Consider the following 23,634-nt stretch of genomic DNA (forward strand, 5'->3'; position numbering starts at 1 on the left):
CGTGTTTATTTTTAAATTATAATTTTCAACTTTTATTGCTTATCTAGACTGTAGAGTGTAGATAATTGAGCAACACAATCGTCCTGCTTGAAACCATTGACAACAGACAATAATGACTTCTTACATAATTACATTAGTGACGTAGACAGGATTTTTTTTTGGGGTAGGGCGGAGCTGATAATTTGCTTACACAAAGTTGGTATAACAACTAACAAGGTTCTCCTATGAGTTTATCATACCGATGTCGAAGTCTTATTTAAGGTTTCGATTTCTGTACAACTGTACAAATTTGTATTTGCAGTAACTTTCATAGACCATAGGAATAATTTTTAGTTTTCTTAAAATATCTGCCCACTATCACCCCCTCTAGCTACACCACTGTTTTTTTACTAAATTACTTATCAACAATAAAATAAAAAGTAAGGACGATAGGTAATTTCTGATTTCACCAACACATGTTAAGGATGAAAAAACTCACATTTACAAAAAAAGTTGATTTTAAAAATGTAACTGTTTAACTAACTTAATGATTCCAATGACACAATATGCAGTTATAACTTTTTTCAGACGTTTATCCGTAGCCACCCTAGCATTTTAATCATACATAAATATTTAAGTTTAAAATATCAATTATCGGGGTCCGTGCTGCTGAATGTTAATACAATTTCTATATACTTGAACTTTAAACGCGCATAAAAATTGAATTTCATTCGCTGGTAGAATTTTTTTTTAATAAAGGAAGACAAACTAGAGGAAACCCTGTATTACATTTTCAAATCTTAGATATAAAAAGAACAATTTTTATGGATTTCTAATTAAAATAATATGCAAATTTTCGTGATTTTTACGAATTTTGTCTAATTAGTAAGTTCTGACTTAAGACACTAATAAAAAATTATCGTAGATTCACGCTCAACTGGTTTTTTAATTTACAAAAAAAACTGATAATGATTGCAAATTTCATATGCCTATAAAAATAGCCAAACATGAGTCAAAATATTTTGAAAATTGTAGTGTATAAAAAATGCTAATTTAAAGATTCAGTGATAAATTCATGAATCTACGGTAATCTTTTTAAGAGACAACACCAAAAACCAAAATCGATTTTTTCAAAAACCAATTTTGCGTAAAAATTCCCGTTTTTCCTTAATTTTTTTTTGTTTTTCCCGGTGCTTTTGAAAACTGCTTGGAAATTATTGAATGCACCAACTAGATTAACTTTACCTCCAAAAAAGAAATAGAAATAGAACATCGAAACCTTATAACTGCCTCAAAAGGTGATGACAGACACAATTATAAAAAAATATAAAAATAACACATCATTGTAAAATCAATTCATTAATTGTTTCACTCAGAATCTAAAATGCAATTATTGAAAACATTATAATGAGTAATTTTATTAATTTTAAATTCTTTTTACTATGTATTTTGCTTACAAATTACCATAGGTACCAAATATATGTACATAGGTAGTACATATAATTACTTGCCTATAGTCTTTCGAGGACAGGTATGGGTAAATGTCTTATATGATAACTTTTAAATTATAATTATCCGAGTTTTTTCAAGAGCCATTATTATTTTTATATTGAAATTCTTCGAAAATGCTGGATTCTTAATTTGATTATATTGGTTTAAATTTTCTCAAACGTTTATTCAAATTTTTTTTTTATGTTTATTTTTTTTTTGTTATTGTAAGTTTTAGTTTGTTCACTTTTTTAATCTGTTAAATCAATATTAAGCCCAATAGTTCTATTGGGCTTTTTTATATCTTGGATTGTTATTTGTTAATATATCTTTAATTGTAATTGTTAAGCTGTAATAATTTTATATTGGTAGCTTAAATAAAAAAAAAAATATCCGAGTTCCAAGTTTAGGTAGTAGGACGTCTAGGCAATAGCTACATATAAGCATTGATTATAGAATAGTCTATTCTATAATCAATGCTATAAGTTATATTTATAACATTGCAGTAGGTATATTGTAATTATTGTCGATAACAATATTATTATTTATTTCAAAACCATTAAGTATAGGTATTTCAATATTTTAATAAATTGTTCAAACTTGAAAACAACAATAAAGGTCGATATTCTATTAGCAGACTATAAAGAGCAATAGGTATAGCAGTTATAAATTATAATCATATCATCTTGACATCTTATGCAACGTTTACAAAATACGTAGATGAGGTACATGACGATGACGTGTTGATAAAATATGTAGGTATTTTAATACACCTAATATTTAATAAATAATAATCAAATAAAAATAAAACCGAGAAATTCCCTCTCCTGTCTAGATATTATAATTGCATGGAGGTAGATTTCGAGTGTACCTCTTGTCATAGAGTAGGTTAGTCTCCGTATAATGGAAGAGTTAATATTGAATTCAATGATAAATTATTGCAGGAATCTTATGTATAGGTAATGCCAATGGCAGTTTCTAAGCCGTACCTAACAGTTTCTAAGTGACGGATTCGGGAAGTTAGAACTTGGGAATCTATACTTCCTAGGGATAAGAGTAGGTTAGGTCTACTGCACCGTGTAGATAACCGTGGTAATAATAAATTTAAAATTTAAATCATTATTGGTAGGCATTTGCTATTTAGTATTTTCTCAATTCACTAGTTTTTCAAAGTACCTACCAAATGGATAAAATTATGCTAACAGAAGCCACCATGATCGTGCTTCAAAATATGGAAGACTCACGAAAAAAAATTCAAAACTGAAAAAACCAAACATTTTTATTTCATATCATAGTATTTGGTTTTATGAACTATTCGTCTACATGCCAAAAGAAATACCTTTTTGTCAATTGGAAATAAGTTCCTGCACGCGCTTTTTGACTTCTATACCTATCATACTTTTATCTGTTAAATGGGTTTTTCAAAATTGAAATGTTCCTTCTAAAATTTCCTAATAGTATTGGAAAAAATTATCAATAATCCACAAAATAAACATTATAATATTTAAGGTTAACCTATTGGTTCGCCAATTTTGTTATAAAATTACCTATGATTTGTTGTAAAAAAAATATAACAGTAACTTTATTTAACTGTATGGAGCTAAATATTAGCAATACTGTATTTCTCAATTATTTATTTTGTTATAAGGAAAACTGATTACAATATATTGTAATCATAGGCATCAGACGTGATTGTTATGAATAGTAATTGAATATTAAAATAATTTATTGCTAACAAGAAAATAATTGATTACCTCTTATAAACATTGTTAAAATGTTTAAGTATTATATCTACTGGCTACTCAAACTCTATAGTAATAGTATTGTGGATAAATTATTATTCATTTACTATGAATATATTTATATAGTTATAAATATTGTTTTATAAAATTTAAAGTGTTATTTATTTTCACTTAAGTAATTTTGCAGTTCACGGTAATTTTATTGTTTAAAATATTGTTAAAAACTTACAAAAAATAAGTTGTTTTTTTGTATAATAATTATTAATTCATAATATTATCATATTTTTATCAACAATAAAATATAATAATGATTATCTTTAAAATACAAAACTATGATTGATATATTATGCATTTATGCAATATATTAAATCACTAAATAAACCCCTAATAAATAGTTGGCTAGGTTTGCAATTTTACAATATGTACTAATATTATTTTAAACATATTACAAAGTAATGTGTTAAATTGATAAACAATAATAACAAATTTTTTTAAAGTTATTTACAATAGCTATATCCAATTAATAGTAATATAAATAGGTATAACAAAATCACAGTAAAAAATCTGAGTTATTTAATTTTAAGTACAATACAAAAATGGTTGTATAAAATTATAGTATCTATATACTTAAAAATGTACAATAATTATTTCATACTCATTTAATTTTATAATTTTAATATATTCTATTATTATACAGTAATACATTTTTATAAATTTGACATACAAAAGTTTTAATTGTTTTTTTTTAGTATTTTTTAAATTTTGTTTTTCAAACAATATGTGCTTTGATAAAAATTAACTAGATTTAACAATAAATTAGTTTTGTAAACAAAATAATAATATTATAATAATAAATTAACAATATATTTTTAAGTAAAAGGTTATAAATAGTTTTGTAAAAATGATAAAAATGTAGCATCATAATGTTTTGTAGCATCCAAACTTCTTAAGCTATGTCTTTCATTTGGATAGATCTAGAATAATAAATTAAGTATTAAGTATTTTAAATATTTTTAAATAAATAAATATAATAATAATGATAATAATAATAAAAAAAAGAATTATGATTAATTTTTGAAAACTAAAAATGTGTTTAATTACATTAGTAATGGTTTTAAAACTCAATTAGAAATAATTGGTAGAATTAGATTGGACAGTTTTATTAAAGACATTTACGGAGGTTTTTTTTAACCGTAATGTTTTCCCTCCTTTTATCTCAGATACGGGAATGGTTTCTTTCTTAAGGTTTTGCTCTTTAAGGGAAGTTTGGGACAAGACCCTTACCATCAAAGATATATTAGGGTATTCTTGCTTAACTTTTTAGTCTTAATTAAATGTATTTAATTTTAATTACGGACAATAAACTTAACAGTATATTAATGAAGTATTTTAAAAAAAGTATAAAATTAAACACGATTAGTTTTATTAGTTAAATCAATTAGAAATATTGATGAATGAGGTAGTGAATTGAAATTAATGAAAAAACTAATTTAAGGAATATTTACAGCAGAACCTATGTAGTCCAGACAAATTCATGTCAAGTGTCCAGATTACTAAAAATTTTTGTAAATACAAAAATTACAAAAAAACCAACATTTTTCTAAATCAAATGAAGTTGAAAGATTTTCTTTATTTTTTTTAAAATGTGATGTGTCTATATGTGTCTGACTTATTTCTTTTCCCCACTAGTTACTATTAATGGATTTATATTTCATCTGGACTATTGCGTTTATCGGACTAACAAGTATTTACTGTATAAATAAAAGCATCAAGATATTTATCTTACCTGAAGTTGATAAGGTTTTCCATATTTTACAAGGGCGTTGATCAGTAAACTGGTATGAGAGAAATGAACATTTTCATCAATTAGTCCATGTATAATTAGTAATCTGTTTTCCCTGGAAAATAAGGTTAGGTCAAATAATATTTTATTAATTTAATATATTTGGGAAAAACTTACTCATCCGGTAAACGACTGACATAGCTTAAGACAGAACCATTCATATATCCAACAGAATTGTATTGAGGCAAATCCATGTACCTTTCTGTATACCCAGTATCGTACATTGCCCATGATGTTACAGGAGCTCCAGCTATAGCTAACTGAAATAACCACAATTAATGTATATACTATTTGATAAATAATAAACAAACATATACTGTTAAATTTAAAACACAATTTACTTTGAAAATATTTGAATAAGTAGCAAGTCCCATTAGACTTAGATACCCTCCATACGACCATCCATGAATCGCCAACCTATTCATATCTATGTATCCAAGGTATTCAGCTAACCATTGAAGAACTTCAATTTGATCTGAAAGTTCTACAGTGCCCTTTAATCATAAATACAGTTTATTAATTGTTCATTCAAATATTGAAACATTCCAAGACACTCACTAATCTTCCTTTAAGATGACTTTCAAAAATTAAACCTCTATGTCTTGAGCCTCGAGAATCAATCGCAATAACTACATAGCCTTGAGATGCTAACATATGCATTCTGATATGCCTTGCACCCTAAGATATTAACATTAATTTATCATTTAACTAATAAATATTAAAGAATTATTATATAAATTTACCTTAAATGTATTAGTTACAAGTTGAACTTCAGGTCCACCATATACATGGAGAATAGTAGGATATTTTTGACCAGGTACAAAATTATGAGGTTTGAATACCATAGCAAATAATACATCTCCAGAACTAATTTGGTGTGTAACTAAAGTAGGGCTCTGAAGAACACTGTTAATTTCTGAATTAAAAAAAAAAACAATTAATAAAAAAAAACATTAAAATTTAAAATTAAAAAAAACATTTACCTGAATTTTCTACTAAAAATCCAACAGATTTTAAATATATTCCATCAACAGTCATATCATTATGTTCTATCCGAAAAACTTGACAAGAAGGAGGTTTTCTTATATTACTATAGACAGCCACACAAATTTCACAATCCTGAATGAACAAGAAAAATTATACAATAATACCAAATTTATATTGAACAAGATGTACTTTTAACAAATAATTAGGGACTGATATGGCTAGGTGTAACCACCATAGTAACGCCTTAGTTGCTAACGTGTTCTGAGGTCAAGATGGCACAGCTGGTTCCCGGATGGGTGACCACCCAGGTTTTTAGTGACGAATGGGGTCACTCACATACGTCTGTTCCTTAACCAACCGTAACCTCCCACAAAATGCTAATGGCCATAGTTTCCGATGCATAAGATCAATAGTATATACTTAATTATATAAATATATGTACTACCTTGTAATATAATTAACTTATTGTTCATTATTATTTTAATTTTAATCTTAAGGTATCAAAAAAAAAAAGTTATATAGAACTATGAACAATAAATGGACATACAACAAGTATTAAATTTTTTTAATATTTACCTTATCAATATCAATTTCATAAGAGTAGCCTGGTTTAGTGAGCAGTTTTATATTTCCTGGGCTTTTTAATGATACTGCATATAAATGTTTTTCCAAAGGTGACTCTCTAACAGCCATAAAATATACTATTTGATACTTCAAATCAACCCAAAGTCCTTTACCACATACTTCCCAGTTGCCACTGGTCAATGCTAGTTTGGACATCATCATATTGTCTAATAAATAGTTAAATGTAAAGTTAACAAACACATTAATGTAGTAATTAAATTAGATGATTTAAATTATATACTTTCACTAGGATCTACATTCTGTATGCCATTTTCATGAGATACCTTTGTTATTATACTAGTAATTAAATATAAATGTCGAAATCCGGTATCTTCCGTAGCCCAAATCATAGTTACTTCACTACTACTTGTGATGGGGAACATATATAACAGATCATGAACCTAAAATGTATAATTTTATATTCAAAAACAATACTGTGGGCTATGAAGTAATAAATATTATTTCTTACATTGACCCAGACATTAGAAGTCTGTGAGTATATAACTTGAGGTGGAACAAAAGTTGAGTTATGTGACGAATTTATTATATTAGAAGAAGCATGTTCAATAAAATTATCAATTGATAGAACCATCAATTCAAGCCTTTGTTGTCTTCGATCCAAAACCTGAAGCCATATTCTAAAACACAAGTTTAATCTTAGATTTATAAAACACACCTTCGTAAAAATGATTTAATATCTTAAAATATTGTATTCTAAATTTAAGATATACACGTTAAATACTAATGTTATGTATATGTAAAAAGTATTATGGTTTAAAATATGACAGAATAAATTCTTTATATTTAATTTATTATTCTTATTTCGTGATACTAACAAGTCATCATTAGGTGTCCATCCAACTCTAACTAAGTACTCCATCCAAGGAAACATATGTGCCAGTGGATATTGAAGTTCCATATTTTTTATATTAATAATTTGACACTCTCCATCAAGTTGGAATTCTACTAGTTTTATGTTAGACTTAGAATTAGCAGTACCAGCTCGAGGAAATCTATAACAAATATGGTTACACTATTCAACATATAATGAAAGATATTGTTTAATTAATAATTATCATACCTATATTGTTCAATTTCACCACTACCAGCTGAATTTGATGATGGAAAATTGAATATTTTTACATCACTTTCATCAACTTCTTCATATAAAATCCTGTAGACATTATCTTCTACATTGTATAAAATAAAATTATTATTACAATTATGTCATTAAAAAGGCAGGAATCCCGAATTTCTAAGCTCATTCAGTAGGTTATTTTTTGATTAATAGTACAAGCGACAGGAACAAAAATAATATAATAACATAACGTAATATTACTTAATAGAGTATTTGCCAAATATCATAAGTTAAATTATGTATAGAAATCAAGAACATTAAAGTCTCAAAAAGTATGTTATAATTTATTAATCTATATTTTACCTACAGTTACAAACTGAGCATGTATGTTCAGTAGAGCCCGTTATTATTTTGAAATAAAAAAACATTTAACAAATTAATGAAATAGATAGTTAGTGTACTGTTTTTATTAGGTACAAATTAAGTACAAAAAAAACATTTCTTACAAATGATTTATGTTTTGTAAAATTTTAATGAAATTGAAATGTGATACTGAACATTATTTGAGACAATGGAGTTATTAAAAAGAAAACCTTTTCAAATTTTATATTCAAGCTATGTTTAGTAATAATCATTAAAACCAAGCAGATGAAAATCAAAAAAAAATAAAAATAATTTACTTTTAAACATTCAATTGTGTTGCCTACATTATAAAGAAAATAAATAGGTATTTTCATTGAGATGTACCTTTATGTTGTTTTGGTTGCCACCAATAACCATGATAACGATTAAATTCTTCTTGCATTACATAGGAAGGTACTCCTGCTGCTAATGGATCATCTGATAAACACCGTCCACCTTTATGAGCATATGTCAATCTTTTGGTACTACCTAAAAACAAATTTGTTTAAACAAATTTAAAATCTTAACAAACATACCTAATTAATTTACCTGTAGCTATATGAGTTACCCAAATATCAAAGTTACAAACATATGCAACAATATCAATATTATTCGGGCAGATTTGAGGTGAGAGCTTAGCTCCAGCAGCACATGTTCTCAATTCAGTTGGATATAATGAATTTGTCTATCAAATAAAATTGAATATAAAACAACAATTGAAATAAATTTATGGAATTGCTTACTGAGTATTCATTATCATTACATTGAAATAATGTACTTGCAGCAGGGAAAACAATTCTACCAGATTCACTATTGATTTCATAGGAGGTAATTCCAAATGTCGTTAATCTTTTTCTTTCAGATAATAGTTGTTCTTCTCGTGAATATCGACCGCTCATAATTACACTTGGGAAATTGGATTCAATCAAAGGTTGCCACGGTAATTGACCAGAAACACTTTGATTAGGTAAATCAACATAGAGAAGAGTTTCAAATTCATTTACAGGAGCACTAAGAAAATAAACCCGTGTTCGTCCATTTTGTAACCGTCTAAATGACACATGCGAGATGGACATCACTGATATAGTGGAAAGACGATGTCGAAAGTCACACACTGTTTGTCGAATTTCAGACCATGTCTTTTTAGCTCCAGGGTTAGTTATTGATTGATGACCATTTTCTAAGGCGTTATTATCACCGTCGGTTGGTTTTTTATTAATTGCAGGACTGCAGTTGCCCTGTTATACAATAAAATTGAATACATAAATGTACATTTAAATTATAATAAGTGTATAAAATGTGTTAGTATAAAACGAACTATAGGTGCTAATTGAGTTAAATAATACTATAAATATATGAAAATATATTTATATATTATATACATTTTGCATGATACAAATATATTTAATTTACCTGGTCGTTAGGTAACATTATGCACAGAATAGAATCGACGAATTAATTACAATGTACTTAGTATCATAACAAACAATTAGATAAATTTTATTAGACCATAATAAACGGAATTTAAAACGAAAATGTAATTTTTTTAATTCATAAATTGGCAACAAAGATATAAAGGCCTTTCACCATATTTAAGGTTAGATGTAGTGGGGAGGATCGGATCGTCATTCGCCGGTTGAAATTGAGTAGGCTAACTTTACTTACTGCTGTTAGTAGGATAGTGTTATCAATTATCAATTGTTTTTTATGTGTATGTAATTATAGGACGTAGTTATGTGATATCATCACAGAATAGACTTAATGCTATAAATATGTACCTATCATATTATTTTTATTTCATATTGTGCCCTAGGTCTCAGATTGTACATGTATATTGTATATTGTATACCTAGTTTAAAAAAAATAAAAGTAGACGGTAGGTAGTAGATACCTATGTGAGTATATTTAATTTTTTCTGATGACTACCTATACGGTATTATTACCTATTTTACTTACATTATTGTATAATGCATGAAGACTAAAATGGCAAAAATGACTAAAATTGTACAAGTCTTCATGACACCTATAATTGTGTGATGTATAAATTTGTTTTAGACAAAATGCATGTTTATTATAAAAATTAGAATCTAATGCTTAGAATAATTTATAGATTTCAGAAATTTTTTCTGTAGATATTTCGCGGCAAATTTGGACGTCATTAGATATTTAAACGAATAATAAAAATGTTAAATATTATATTGTAATTTAAAAAAAGTATTCGTGAGGACTTGAAACTTGTACCTACGTGAATTATATAATATATTCCTTAATATTCAGCAAAATTACGATTTCAAACATTTGGATAATACCGAATTTCAAGCTATTGTATTGCCTAATGCCTATTTATAGGTTATATTTTATACCAATCGATGCCTTCTATACAGCAATGCGATTTTACCTATTTTCTCCTATTTTCATTAATTCGTGTGCCACACAAAAAAAAAACAAAAACATCCAATCAAGTACTAACTATGATTTATGAGTCTATGAAAAATAATAATTATTGTCAATTCATCAAGTGAAAGCATCCCTAAAAAATATATGTAATACTAGTTTGAATGTAGTAAAAAATATTTTTTTATACGACACATATATAATTATGTAATATCATATATGCACTCATGACTCATAAGTGTTTTTTTATTAATATTTCAGATATTTTGATTCTATATCGTGGACAATATATTAAAATACACCAAGTAACTTTTATATGTTTTAAACTTTTAAAGGACTAAAATAAAATAATAATATGTGTCTGCATGCTTTTATTCTTAGTAAGTTTTACTTGGTTTTTTGAGTATAACATTTTTTTTAAAACAAAGTCAAATTTTTACAGACTTGTTTCACTAAATGTATACACAGTCACCATGGATGCCTTCCAAGGAAAAAAAATTTAGGGCTTTAAGATCATTGGTTTTTAGATTAAGTGTAAGGGGAATGATATAAAGAAAAAATTAAAGCTTGATACTAGGTAATCAATAATTGAACATAAAGTGCAACATGGGTACATGGCTCATTAGGTGTCCATTCTATCGGGTGAACAAGTCATAATAAGGGCTAGAGGTAAATCACAGTGAGTTTTTTTGTCGATCCTTATTAGTTATTCCTTAATGCTATTGAATTATGGCGGAGAGGCTTCAATTTAGTATTTGACTAATTTTTGAGGAACATGCCTTTTTTAAATCATTTTTTATTTGATTTATGTTTTATAAGTTATATTTTAAGCTAATAAAAACTTATTGTTTTAGATTTCGTAATTTTAATATTAACGTCGAACATTTAATATATTTGACTTAAAAAACTTAACAATTGAGGTAGAGAAGTTTCAAGGTAGACCAAGGCATACTACATGTCTACATATCTAAATTGTCAGTAGAAAGCATAGGTATACTTCGTGATACCAAATAATTTTGTACTATATAGTAGTTATGAGATAAGAGATAACAATAAAAGTTATTATAATTAACAAATAAGAAAAAAATAAAAACATGAAGTAACGTAGACTTTATTTATTATTAATTAAACGAGCTCTAATTGGCAATTACAATGGTAAATTATGTTAAACATACAAATATATATGCATATAATGGTTGTTGAGGAAGTACAATATAATGTTAAATGGTTAAATTATTAAGGTATAAACTAAGATAAATAACCGAATTACCAACAAAAATATCGATGTTAAAATTAAATGAATTATAATCACGTATCTATTATAGTCTAATTCAATAGGAAATTGCGTGAGCAACTAGACTAATGGATAACTTCGTATATAAAAACTCGGATCTATTGTTTCACTAGAAATCTCTAAGTGACTAGACTTTAATCATGAAATGAGTGATTGACATTTAGTTGAAAACCAAGGTAACTGCGAGGAATTTATTTGTATGTGATTAAGATGTCTAATATTAGCTAATGTATAGAAAGTGATTGATGCTCCATGCCTCCATGCTGCTCTGAATCTCTGACACATGTAACAAAATGTACTTCGCAGTCTTCATCTTACTAGAAATGCAGGATATTTAAAATTAATCGAGTTACAATAGACAATAACTAAGTATACCTATGCATTGCTTTACTAGACACTAGCTATAATATGCGTGAACTACAAAAGATTGTGAACGTGAAGTCATGGATATTAATTTATTTTAATAATTCATGATCGTCAGAATTTGCAACTTTATATTTATATTTGTATTCTATATATTAGAAACTTATCCACGTGACTGACTTTCCATACTGGAAGCTTTTCTTTATGGATTTATTTAAATAGTATATGCATAGTTTAGACGATTCAGTATCTAATAGAAGGCATTTCAATAACATTATTAGGTACCCATACCTACTACTTGAGCCTGCAGTAGCAGATTAACGGGTTAGTACTTAGTATAAATTAATAATTTATAAAGCTTTGAACCCTTTAAATCGTATGCTGCCTGGCCTTTCCCGTTCTGACATTGTGCAACTACAACCCATATTATAAATACATACTTTGTAGTTTGTATGCTATATACTATGTACGATTATTATACAATATTTGTCTATTTAGAGCTTTCATAACCAAAAATTTGTTGACAGATACTTAACAATATTTCTCGAATATTGATAACACATTATTATTATTTGTCCTAGAAATACAGACATTTTTCCCCCAATTAAATAAAACTGATATAATAATAAATTATTTGACATTATAATTCCGATAGTAATGTTGAGAATATTCAGAAATAGGTACATTAAAAATCAAGGTATCCGTCATTATCGTTTGATACTATATGGCAGCACTGTAACGTTCGTTGGCCCTCTCCTTCTTGTTTCCTAACAACAGGACTACAGGAGTCTGCAGACTGCAATGGCAGTCGTCAGATGCCATAGTCGTATACCTGTTCCATTTTGTTGAGCTGGTCGCTTGCTAGGTAGCAACAGTTTCACCGTTCATTCCACGAAGTGATTTTAGTAGTTCGTCGTCCGTTTTGAAGTACATTGTGTTTTACACATTTTAGTGCGAATTTATAATCAAATATTATTTACTCATGCGTATAGAATAAATAATTATTTCGTGTGTTCGTGTGATGTTCGTTTTTATGTAGTGATAATGATGAAAACTGCAATGATGTACTCCAAACATATCAGGTACATATCAGAATACACAGTTCCTACATGTTATGAAAATATTAACTTTTACGTTAAATTAATTGCGAATCTATATTATGCAGTTTAATACGTTATTCAATAAATTCCATTAATATATATTAACCAAATTAGTTCGTATAAAATATAAATTCATAAAATGTTATCGTGCCGAGTTGCTTTACTTACCTACTGCGCACTTTAATATAGGTATTAATATAATAATATATATTTATATGCACATATATGTATATATTAATATCATTATATCAGTTAACATATATTTGTGTTATAAGTAAGGTTTTTATTTATGATTTTATTATGTTAGTGTGTTAGTGTTACCAAATACCAATATTATAATGTTATTTAATAATTGGTAATTTTTTGTTATATATCACTTATTTAATATTATAAATTATTATAGACCCATTAATCGCAAACGTGCATATCAAAATAAAGTTATTATATTGTAGATATAATCACCTATTATTTACACTTTTTTAATTATTCAAAATTATCAATTGACAATGGGGATGATAGTGGAGATACAATTGTCCTAATAATCTTATATTTCGCGTTGCTCTCTCTAATCTAGGGCGTAATTAAGTGACTTCGTAGGAATTATTATTTTTAAGAGGTAAGTTATATACTTTGAAAATTAAAATATTTTAGATACTTAGGTACCATTAAATATTTACTTTACAACAACATGTTTTGATTTTTTGGTGACGGACAATAAATTTCTCCCCTTGATTTTCTCCCGTGTATTACCCGCGTTATACATAATAGAAACAAGGCAATTATTCTAACCAGGATAATATTTTCCCTCCTTTCCAACTTACAATTGACTATATTTTAATTTACCAGGGATTCCGTAAAAAATCATCGGTATTTTTCTATTAAAATTATCTGAGCGATCGCAGTTAGCAATAGCGAATACCCAGGTTGTCCAGGTCTATCCTCAATATAGTTTTTTATTTTATTTTTCATTTATTCAGTAACCTAATTGCTTTTGTACATTAAACTATTAAAATTTGACTTAAATGTTAATAAAAATTAAAAATCGTTTCAAGGAGGATATGTTCAGAGCATCATGGTGTTCGGTTGAGAGGCTCAAATTGGAGGGTAAACCATTGAAAGTTTTGTATGCCCGAATTCCCATATCTTACAATTTTGTATGATTTGTACTCAGATTTCTGACATCAGTGTACCATATGACCCTACTCAAAATGACCCAAGTTTGGCTTTTTTTTAAATTTACTTGTCTCGTAATTTACAATTATTTACGGTAGATAAAAATTATTAAGATCAGAATTCGTCAACGAAAAAGTGCTTCAAAAGTTAGATACAAAAATTCGATCAAACATGGGTACTTTAGACTTGAGAATATCAATACATTTTTGATATTTATTATAGCTTGAGGTTTCGATTATTTACGTAAATTTGACGTACATATTAATAAATAATAATTATTAAAATGAATAATAATATATTATACCTACCGTCTATAGTAACTAAACATACATTTTTAAAAATAATTCTCATACAATTAATAATTTTAGGATTGATCTTTAAGTTGTAGTGCACAATTAATTGTGTACATAATTATGTGTCTACCTATTACCCGGCTTTCAATACATTTCGAAATTCTTTACTCGAATTCGACTTACTGAAAAACATACAATTTAGAAACTACGTATTTATTGTACAAAGTTAAAATAGTTAAAATACATGTACGACATGCAAGCTATTAAAAGTCACCATTATTGGGTAAACTGAGCTCTTTGTCCTGTATGATAATTGTCACATTAAAATAAAAACTTATAATATTCACATGATCTTTTAAGATATTGTGCAGCGAGACGAGATAGTACCCAATACCACTTAAGATAATTGTTTATCAGTAGGTATAGGTAAATAATGGTTGGATAAAATATTCTACTGGATAGAAAAAAAAAGAGTTAATTTTATTTATTATAACTTCTAATTTTAGTCTATTTATAATATACTGTCCACACATAATTTCAAACTATAATATCAATAAAATAAACCATTAAATTGAATTAAAAATCATTTAAAAGAATCATTAGTATATTATTATTGTTTTTTTTTTTATTTAAGCTTGGTAAAATAAGACGATTATCAATTATATATACTTTGAATTTTGAACCAGTATCCGGTGACCAGTAGGTATACTCGTATACTATTACAAAAATGATAATTTATATATATATATGTTATAGGTAAACTTTAATACTTATACAGTTGTATAGATATTATATACGGTATATGTTAGACGTTGGTAAATAGGAGTGAAAAAACAAAATGTGTAACATCAATATAATATAATAAAAACTAAAAAGAAATAATTGGTAGCGATGGTGGCTACAGAATATTTGTGCGCAGCATTATTTATTCGTTACGATGGGTAATTATAATCCATGGAGAACGTCCGTGTAATATCTAGCAAGTCCAGTCTCATCGAGGTATTATATTTCTACATACATATGTAAATAAATATTTTTTTTTCAAGTCTAAAGGGGTAATACCTATAATAAAGCAAAATAAAAATAATATATCTACTTGAGTTGTTTGTTCAGGTTTATTTCCAAGTGATGTCCACATAACAATCCGTATAGTTGTATGTAGTATAGACTATAGACTATAGGTAGTAAATGTTATGTTGGGCTCCCCGTTGGGTTTTAGTCCGATAAGATTTCACCGCCACGTGGAGATTACTCGTATTAAATACAAGGACGTCCCTTGGCTTTTTGAATAATTCGGTTTTGAATTTTAAATTAAGGTAAAGATATGTCTGGAAACTATCACATATTGAACAGCAGTAGACCATAATATAAGAATTTAAAATATATAAAAAAAACAACAATGATATATGCCAGTGGTTATTATACATAAATATAAATATGTAATGCTCCTTTCAAAATAAAAAGTAATTTATTAATACTGTAAGTATTTAGTGAACATATTATAATTATCTAAAATTATAAGCTAAACAAAACTGGGAAAAATATATAAGAATACTAGGACTATAGATAGCTGAAATATAATAAAATATTCAGTATTTTTTGTTTATAACTGCAATGTACATTATACATATTATACTAACTGTTGTATAGTATTATTCTATTTATTTGACGATATGTAAAAAAAATAGGTAATTACTAATTAGTAAATACTTATAACAACCAACTACAGTCACAGGATAGTTATTTACTTAAGTGCTAAAATCACATACGCTGAAGATTTTTCTAAAGACTGAAATTTTTAAAATTTTATTTAAAATTATCGATATTAAAGTGTGACTACTCGTTGGCATATTAAAACAATTCCATAGTATTCATTTATATTACTTAAGTATATATAGTTATTAACTATATTATATGTATTATATTTAAAAATAACATCAATTTTTCAGTTAGATACAAATTACGAACATACGATACATATAGTAACTAATAATTGTATGGTCAATAATTTATTAATTATTAAGTTTTATGAGTAATTAAAAATCCAAGTATTAACATATTTGTTTTAAAGTTTATGCGTTTAATCGAGATTGAGAATTTTTAACAATTCGTGAATCGTGATTATGTGATTTTTACAGAGTTAATGGTAAAAAAAAGTATCCCCACATTTGTTTGGAAATTAGGTGGTTTAAAGAATATTTATAACTTATGATTAAACGATTGTTTTGGAAAAAAATATATGTTTATTGACGACGAAGGCCAAATAATCCGATTATTTTTTGTTATTCAATTTATCAACTATACAAGCGATATACTTAATGCTTATATGCTATTTCAATACAAAAATTTATTATTGTCAATATCTTACACACTTACTTATTATACACTGTATGTATAGATTGTAAATACACTTTTATTTAATAAAAAAAAAAAAATTATTTTCAATATCTATAAAAATAATGATAAAAAATAATTTAAATTGATTTAAGTCAAAATTGGTTAATTATAAATAGAATACTGATTAGTTGGCGGAATTCATCACGTTTTGAAGCAGAACATTTCCTTTAACTTCAATATACATGGTTTCTTGTAGATCTGGTATATGTTCTAGTTGGTACTTTACCTTTGTGAACAAAGTATTTTTGTGTCATTTTAAGTATCGTTTCTTAGCAATAGGTAAAAACTAACAAAAAACAGCGAGACAACTAGAATATTTACGTAACATTGCAACAGTGCAACGGAAGATTTAATTTTTTACCAAATATTTACACTTAAATTTTTTTTTTTTTAATGTCGATTTAATTTTAACAAATTAAATTTAACTAATATAAGGTTTTTCATAAATGGTTCCTATTCCTACTTAAAAATATCAAAATACATAAGCACTCTTTTTTTATGTTGAATTTCAAATTTTCTCCAAAATTTTCTAAATCATAAAAATATTTTATAGTTAAGAGGAAGTTATGCTCGCATATACATAATAAATTTTACGTTAAAAATAATCTTAAACAGATTTTCCTTATTACGTACAATTTGTTATGTTATGTGTTAGTCAGACTGAGACAACACAATATGCAGGTAGAGTAATATGACCAGAGGGTCATGGCCTCTTCAACCTATTTTATAAATATTCAATACTTAGGCTCAAAAATTAATTAAAAGTAATTTTTACATAAATTTAATATTATCGATAATACATTATAATACAATATAAATACAAGCATACATATTACTATATATTATCTAATGATAAATTACTTATAAGTTATAATTAACTAATTTATATAATTATAAAATTATATCATACTTACAATTCACTAAATAGTAATAAGTGATGGGATAATACCAATTTCCATACAACTAACAAGATTTTAGAGCAATTTAGTCTCTAGCTGCTTAACTTTCCACGATAGTTAATAATTTTATAGCAAAGCTTTTATTTTATTACCTCGTGAATATGGTAATTTGCATTGTTTAAATATATTACATTTGTGGTTTTCAGTGGCATAACTGGGTTAGGAAGTTTGGTAGTAAAAATATATTTAGGAATCCAAACTATTCTTTACCAGGCCATTCATTAACTGTATATTTTTTATTATACTTACAATCTACATATGTTCTTTTTTTAAAGATGTTTAGGGACATCCCTTCGTTTTGTAAATCAAAAATATTTCAGGATTCGAAATTAAAAATAGTGGAATTTGAATTATATATATATTACCAGCTTAATTTCTTGTTTTCAAAATACAAAAATTGTAAGACATGATGTATAACAGCTTCAATGGTAGGCCGCGATCCCGATCTTAAATGAGTATAATTTTATATATTTAACTATTAAGGTGAATATTAATATGAGGGTAATAACGAGATAACCTGAGGTTTTTGTAAACAAAAACAGTAATCATGAATTTTCAAAGGGTTGGGCACTTGAGCTGTATCATGGCTATTCATGACATGTATTTGAAAAATGACTGACAGCGTACTGCTTAATAGTTCTACTAGTTCATTTGGTAGTACAAATTCGATCGAAAACAGTGAATTTAAGCTTTTTTGACTTTATGATGATCACGTCACTTGGAGTCACCACAGTCGGGTAGTATCTATATTGGATATATACATTTATTCAGCACAAAATGAAAAGTAGGTTAATAGAGTTATTTATTTAGTGGAGGAAACTTACGGAGAGAAGATTCTTGCAACCAACATTTGTACCCTTCCAAATTCGGCCGATTCACTTTTCGGCCAACCAAAAAGTTTAATATTCATCGTTTTGAAAGAATGTTAATATGTATTATGATATTTTTAATAATTTTCTAAATTTTATTTAATAATTATTGGCAAAAAATATACATTATTATTATTCATTTATGTATTATACACTTTATAGAACCTATATTTTTTACAATTTTCTATATGTTTAAAATAAAGTATAATATACTAAACTTTTTGTTTCTGCCGAATAGGAAAGGGTACGATATCAGTCGAAAATTACCATGCCCAGGACACTACGAGATTTAATGGTATTTTTACCTAGCCTTACGATACATGACTAAAGTCGAGTATATTGTATACTCCCGTTAAAGTCTTTGAGATGGATTTTAAAATATATGAATAGCGAGGAACTTCACTATCTATTAGTTTTGAAGTACAGAGCATTTTTCTATTAGTATCGTGTAGGTTTAATATATATTCTGTATTTTATACCTATATATTAAATATTATGTTTCCGTATTATTTAATAGACATCTTGCCATCTTGGGTTTTTCTCAGAAGTTACCCTGGAAGATGTTCCGTAAACAAAAGTTATATTCTTGTATAAGATTTGACAAACTCGTGATCATTTAATCAAGGATTAAATACACAAATTCAAATTCAAAATATTATTTTGCCTGTTTAGGAGTTAAGTACAAAACTTAAAATTTGAAAGTTTATAGTTATTCATTTAAAACTTGTATTGTAGTTTCTGAGCGGAATGAATGTATTGGAAATGATGTGTTTTTTTGTGTGTTATGCGTAACTTTAAGGAGTACTAAGTAGTTAATCATTTTTAACTTCGAGAAATATTTAAAAAAAAAATGGATCTAGATGATACTTTTTTTCTGGGAGGAAAGGATATAAAAAATAAAAATACATGCACTTTTCTAAGTTATCGCCAAAAACTGAAAAAAAAATAATGGATAACTGGTAAGATTATACACATCGATGAAATCGCATAAGTTTTTTTGTTGTTATTTAAAAATGAATAACCTTAAGGTTACTTGAAATTTTCCAAAAAATTCTTGAATATTAATACAAGCATTTACTGGACTATTTATAGACGTTTTAAATTTTTACTTTTTTAGGTTTTTGTAATTATTATTTTTTTCTCAGTCAAAAGATTGAAAATTTAATTTAAGATTCCTCATAAGTTCTTATATAGTAATTAAAAATATCAAAAATATATACGGACATTTTAAAAAAAAATATTAAGTTCAGATTTTGCAAAATTGGGTTTTCAAACAAAAAATAACTTATAATATGCATATTATTTTAATTCAAGTTTTCTAATATATTCCAGAAAAAGTAAATAATTTTCACATTTATGTATGTGTTCATAACAAAGTGTCAGTCCCCATTTTTCTGTTGACTGTTGTTCGATAAATGTATATAATTAAAATAATTGTCAATGAACAATACGAATCACATAATTTACTTCCTAACTGTTTGTATAATACGCGTACAGTGTACACCCTATATGTTACGCTATATATAGGCGCAGGAGTAACATGATAACTTGTATTACTTTTTACCAGAATTAAGATTTTGTAGAGTTATATAATTAAGAAAGACGAAAAATTGTTTTGTAGAAATAACCTTTAATAAACATTTTTAAACCCTATAATTTTGTTTTGACCTTAGATTTTAACATGTAATGCACCTAACGCACATTTACGAATTAAATTTTACTAGATAAATCGATTGACCTACCTTAGCACATGATTATATTACTATGACATTTTTTTATTTTAGTAACAAAATAGTAACATTTTGTTTATTAACATAAAATAGGTTTGGAAGTACATAATTTAAATTTGGTGGCTTGAGGTGAGAAGCAGCCATTTACTGACTACGCTCCTGAAATTATGCTTGATATAAAAACAAATACTAAGCACTGACTTCTTAAATATTTCAATAAATACTTGTTGATTTAATACTCATTTATACTAAAAGTTTTTAAAAGTAAAAGTAAGCATAATAAAAACAACTTAAATTTCAGAAAGGCCTCCCCCCCCCCGAAAAAAATTGCTTAAAAATAAAATATTGTCTATTCAATTTTTAATAGTATAAAATATAGGTACTTAGTAATTAGTATGAATACTTAACGGCAAAGGATGAACAATAAAACTGTACACTTATCATTTAAATATTGTATTTTAGTAGAGTAAACAGAAAAGTACGAATAATGAAAAAATATCTTGTTCTATACACAGGACATACCCAAAGCTCAAAGATAAACATAAATACGGTGCATTTGTCGATGAATTAGTGATGTTTTTTAATTTAATTTTTTTAATCTTATTTTGGGTATTATAAATCTCCGTACCTAAATAGCATCGAACAAAATATAATGGTGACTGTGCTAATGTCACCAATTGTTTTATTTTAAGATAAATTATTCAAATTTGAAAAAGTGACTATGAACATATGATTTCAATATGTTCTTGTTTTTCGTATTTGTATATTGTATATACTATATATATATGTATTATATATTACACATTAATAATAGATACCTAAAAAATGACAATACATAGTCTTACATAAGGTTTTAATGTTTTCAATACTAGTTCTTAATTCGTGTAAGAAATAAAATATACGGACGTGTTTTTTTTTTCTTGAGCATCGTCCCCTAAATTTATTTGCACCGGTTTTATATTCGAATAAAAAATCCAGATGAAAACCATATTATTATTATTATTATTATTATTATTATTAATACAAAGTGAGAGAAGTAGAAATAAAAATCAGAACCCAAGCGTGTATTTATGTTTTGATAGCCCGAAGCTCCTAGTGTCGAGATCGGATCGCGGGAAGGCCTGCTGTTGTATGCTCATATGTATGTGCATACGCGCATAAAATAATCCATCATTCCAACATTCACGAGCGCACGCACGTACTCACACGCAACGCGCGCGCACTCACGCTTACACACTACACACACACACACACACACACACACACATGCACACACTCACACCCGTGGGCAGCCCGTCATTTTAACCTATGGAATGCCACTGCACCCAAACAACATTTTCGCCTGATCTCCATTCCCCCACTACCTTCATTCCGTACACATCCTCTTCTTCGGAATAATTTTTGGTGTTTTTTATATTTTTAATCTTTTGTTATATAAAACAAAAAAAAATGATCTATAAAATTATGAAATGTACTAAATAATATATAGGTATTATATTAGTACCTACTACAGACTACTGTAGTACTATACATCTGAACGCTGAAAAAAGTATTTTCTATTCCTGATAGTTTTAAAAACATTTTTCTTCTTGTCAACCGTATTTTGTATAATTGAATAATGATATGGCGTACGAATTATAATTATGATTTATTATACTCGTCGTGCGGCCCCTGGATTTACAAGATAATGGTGTATGTGTGTGTGTGTGTGTGTGTGTGTATGTGTGTACGCGTGCGTGTGTATGCGAGAGAGAAAAATGTACAGATAAATATCTCGAATCCTAAAGGTCTAATTATTAGTCAAGTACAGGTTGTTGTGATAAATTAATACTGTGGACGTAGGGCCATAAGATATGCAAATATTCAGGCGCGTCTGCTGACCGTGTTATAATAATGCGGTGTTTCTTTATAGCAATGTTAATATAGATTATAGGTAATGGTCTGTTACAACTTGAATGACGGTTGATTATAATTTATAAACATTTGAGAATTTGAAAAAAGTAAAAATTAAATTTCCAAGTATACAATGTGTCAATATACATATTCTAATATTGTAGGTATTGTGTATCACATTTTATAAGAGTTAATGACAAAACATTTTTTTAAAACAACTAAGAGTATTTTGAAATTTGTGTTCTTAAAAATAGTTCTACTTTTATAATATTGTCCAATCACAATGTCAGTTGTAATTGAACAGATATAAATAATATTATGAATGAAAAACGTGTATTAAAGGATAATACAAGAGAAATATCAATAAATAATATGGCAATTTCTGTTTATTTATGTATACATTGCGTAGGACAATCGAGTATATTTTATTGGCTATAAATTATATAGTAACAAGTACGAGTACTTCAAATCCAATTGTAAATCCTGTTTAGTAATTAATTTTTACACTTGTTTTTATTTTATTTTTAGATTACAATAAATTCCTATTATAATATATATTGCAATGGACAATTGGAATTGTACGGATGTGTGATTGATTACCCAGATGTCTAGCGCCAATCAGGTAATCATTTAATATATATTTATATACTAAATTATAATCAATATTACGATCACCTCCACAATTATTTACCTATAACTATACGCATGGGCGTAAAAACCGGATGCTCAAGACTCGAGTAATATAAACTGAATGCAGATGAGACCTGGTGAGGTAACAGTGAATGTCGTGTCTTTGGCTTTTGATCGATTTATCGCCAAACGTCACTCCATCTCGTTGCAATGTCTTTGTACCTATTTCTTATTTCTTATTCCATTATCCAGGTCTGTTTCACCGTTGTTAGATGTATCCGGAACAACACTATTCCGTAAATGCAAACTTGACCATGCATGTGGCATACTAAACCTTCTGTATAAGCCATCACTGCAAAAAGTACGCTGGCCAGTGTATTGTATAGAATGAATATC

The 23,634-nt window shown here is 27.0% G+C and overlaps 2 protein-coding genes across 2 annotated transcripts in view; one reads left to right on the plus strand and one right to left on the minus strand.

Annotated features, from left to right (window-relative positions):
- Nucleotides 1-4,029: 4,029 nt before the first annotated feature.
- On the minus strand, nt 4,030-9,752 carry LOC111032306 (dipeptidyl peptidase 9). Its single transcript, XM_022312579.1, has 16 exons — nt 9,557-9,752; nt 8,887-9,381; nt 8,693-8,828; nt 8,489-8,632; nt 7,745-7,853; nt 7,500-7,676; nt 7,133-7,301; nt 6,905-7,064; nt 6,616-6,830; nt 6,036-6,171; nt 5,796-5,968; nt 5,611-5,730; nt 5,394-5,546; nt 5,170-5,312; nt 4,996-5,107; nt 4,030-4,183 (listed from the first exon to the last, which is right to left on the minus strand). The coding sequence occupies exons 1-16, from the start codon at nt 9,572-9,574 to the stop codon at nt 4,091-4,093; spliced, it is 2,553 nt and encodes an 850-aa protein (XP_022168271.1). The 5' UTR covers nt 9,575-9,752; the 3' UTR covers nt 4,030-4,090.
- Nucleotides 9,753-12,990: 3,238 nt separating this feature from the next.
- Nucleotides 12,991-23,634, plus strand: part of LOC111032118 (F-box/LRR-repeat protein 7-like) — a 33,308-nt gene continuing 22,664 nt past the window's right edge. Inside the window, exons 1-2 of the mRNA XM_022312346.1 lie at nt 12,991-13,276; nt 23,137-23,230. The gene's annotated coding sequence lies outside the window, so the exon portion shown is untranslated. The remainder of the gene's footprint in view (nt 13,277-23,136; nt 23,231-23,634) is intronic.

The sequence above is a fragment of the Myzus persicae genome, unplaced genomic scaffold (assembly GCF_001856785.1).
Source record: "Myzus persicae strain clone G006 unplaced genomic scaffold, MPER_G0061.0, whole genome shotgun sequence".
Lineage (NCBI taxonomy): Eukaryota > Metazoa > Arthropoda > Insecta > Hemiptera > Aphididae > Myzus > Myzus persicae.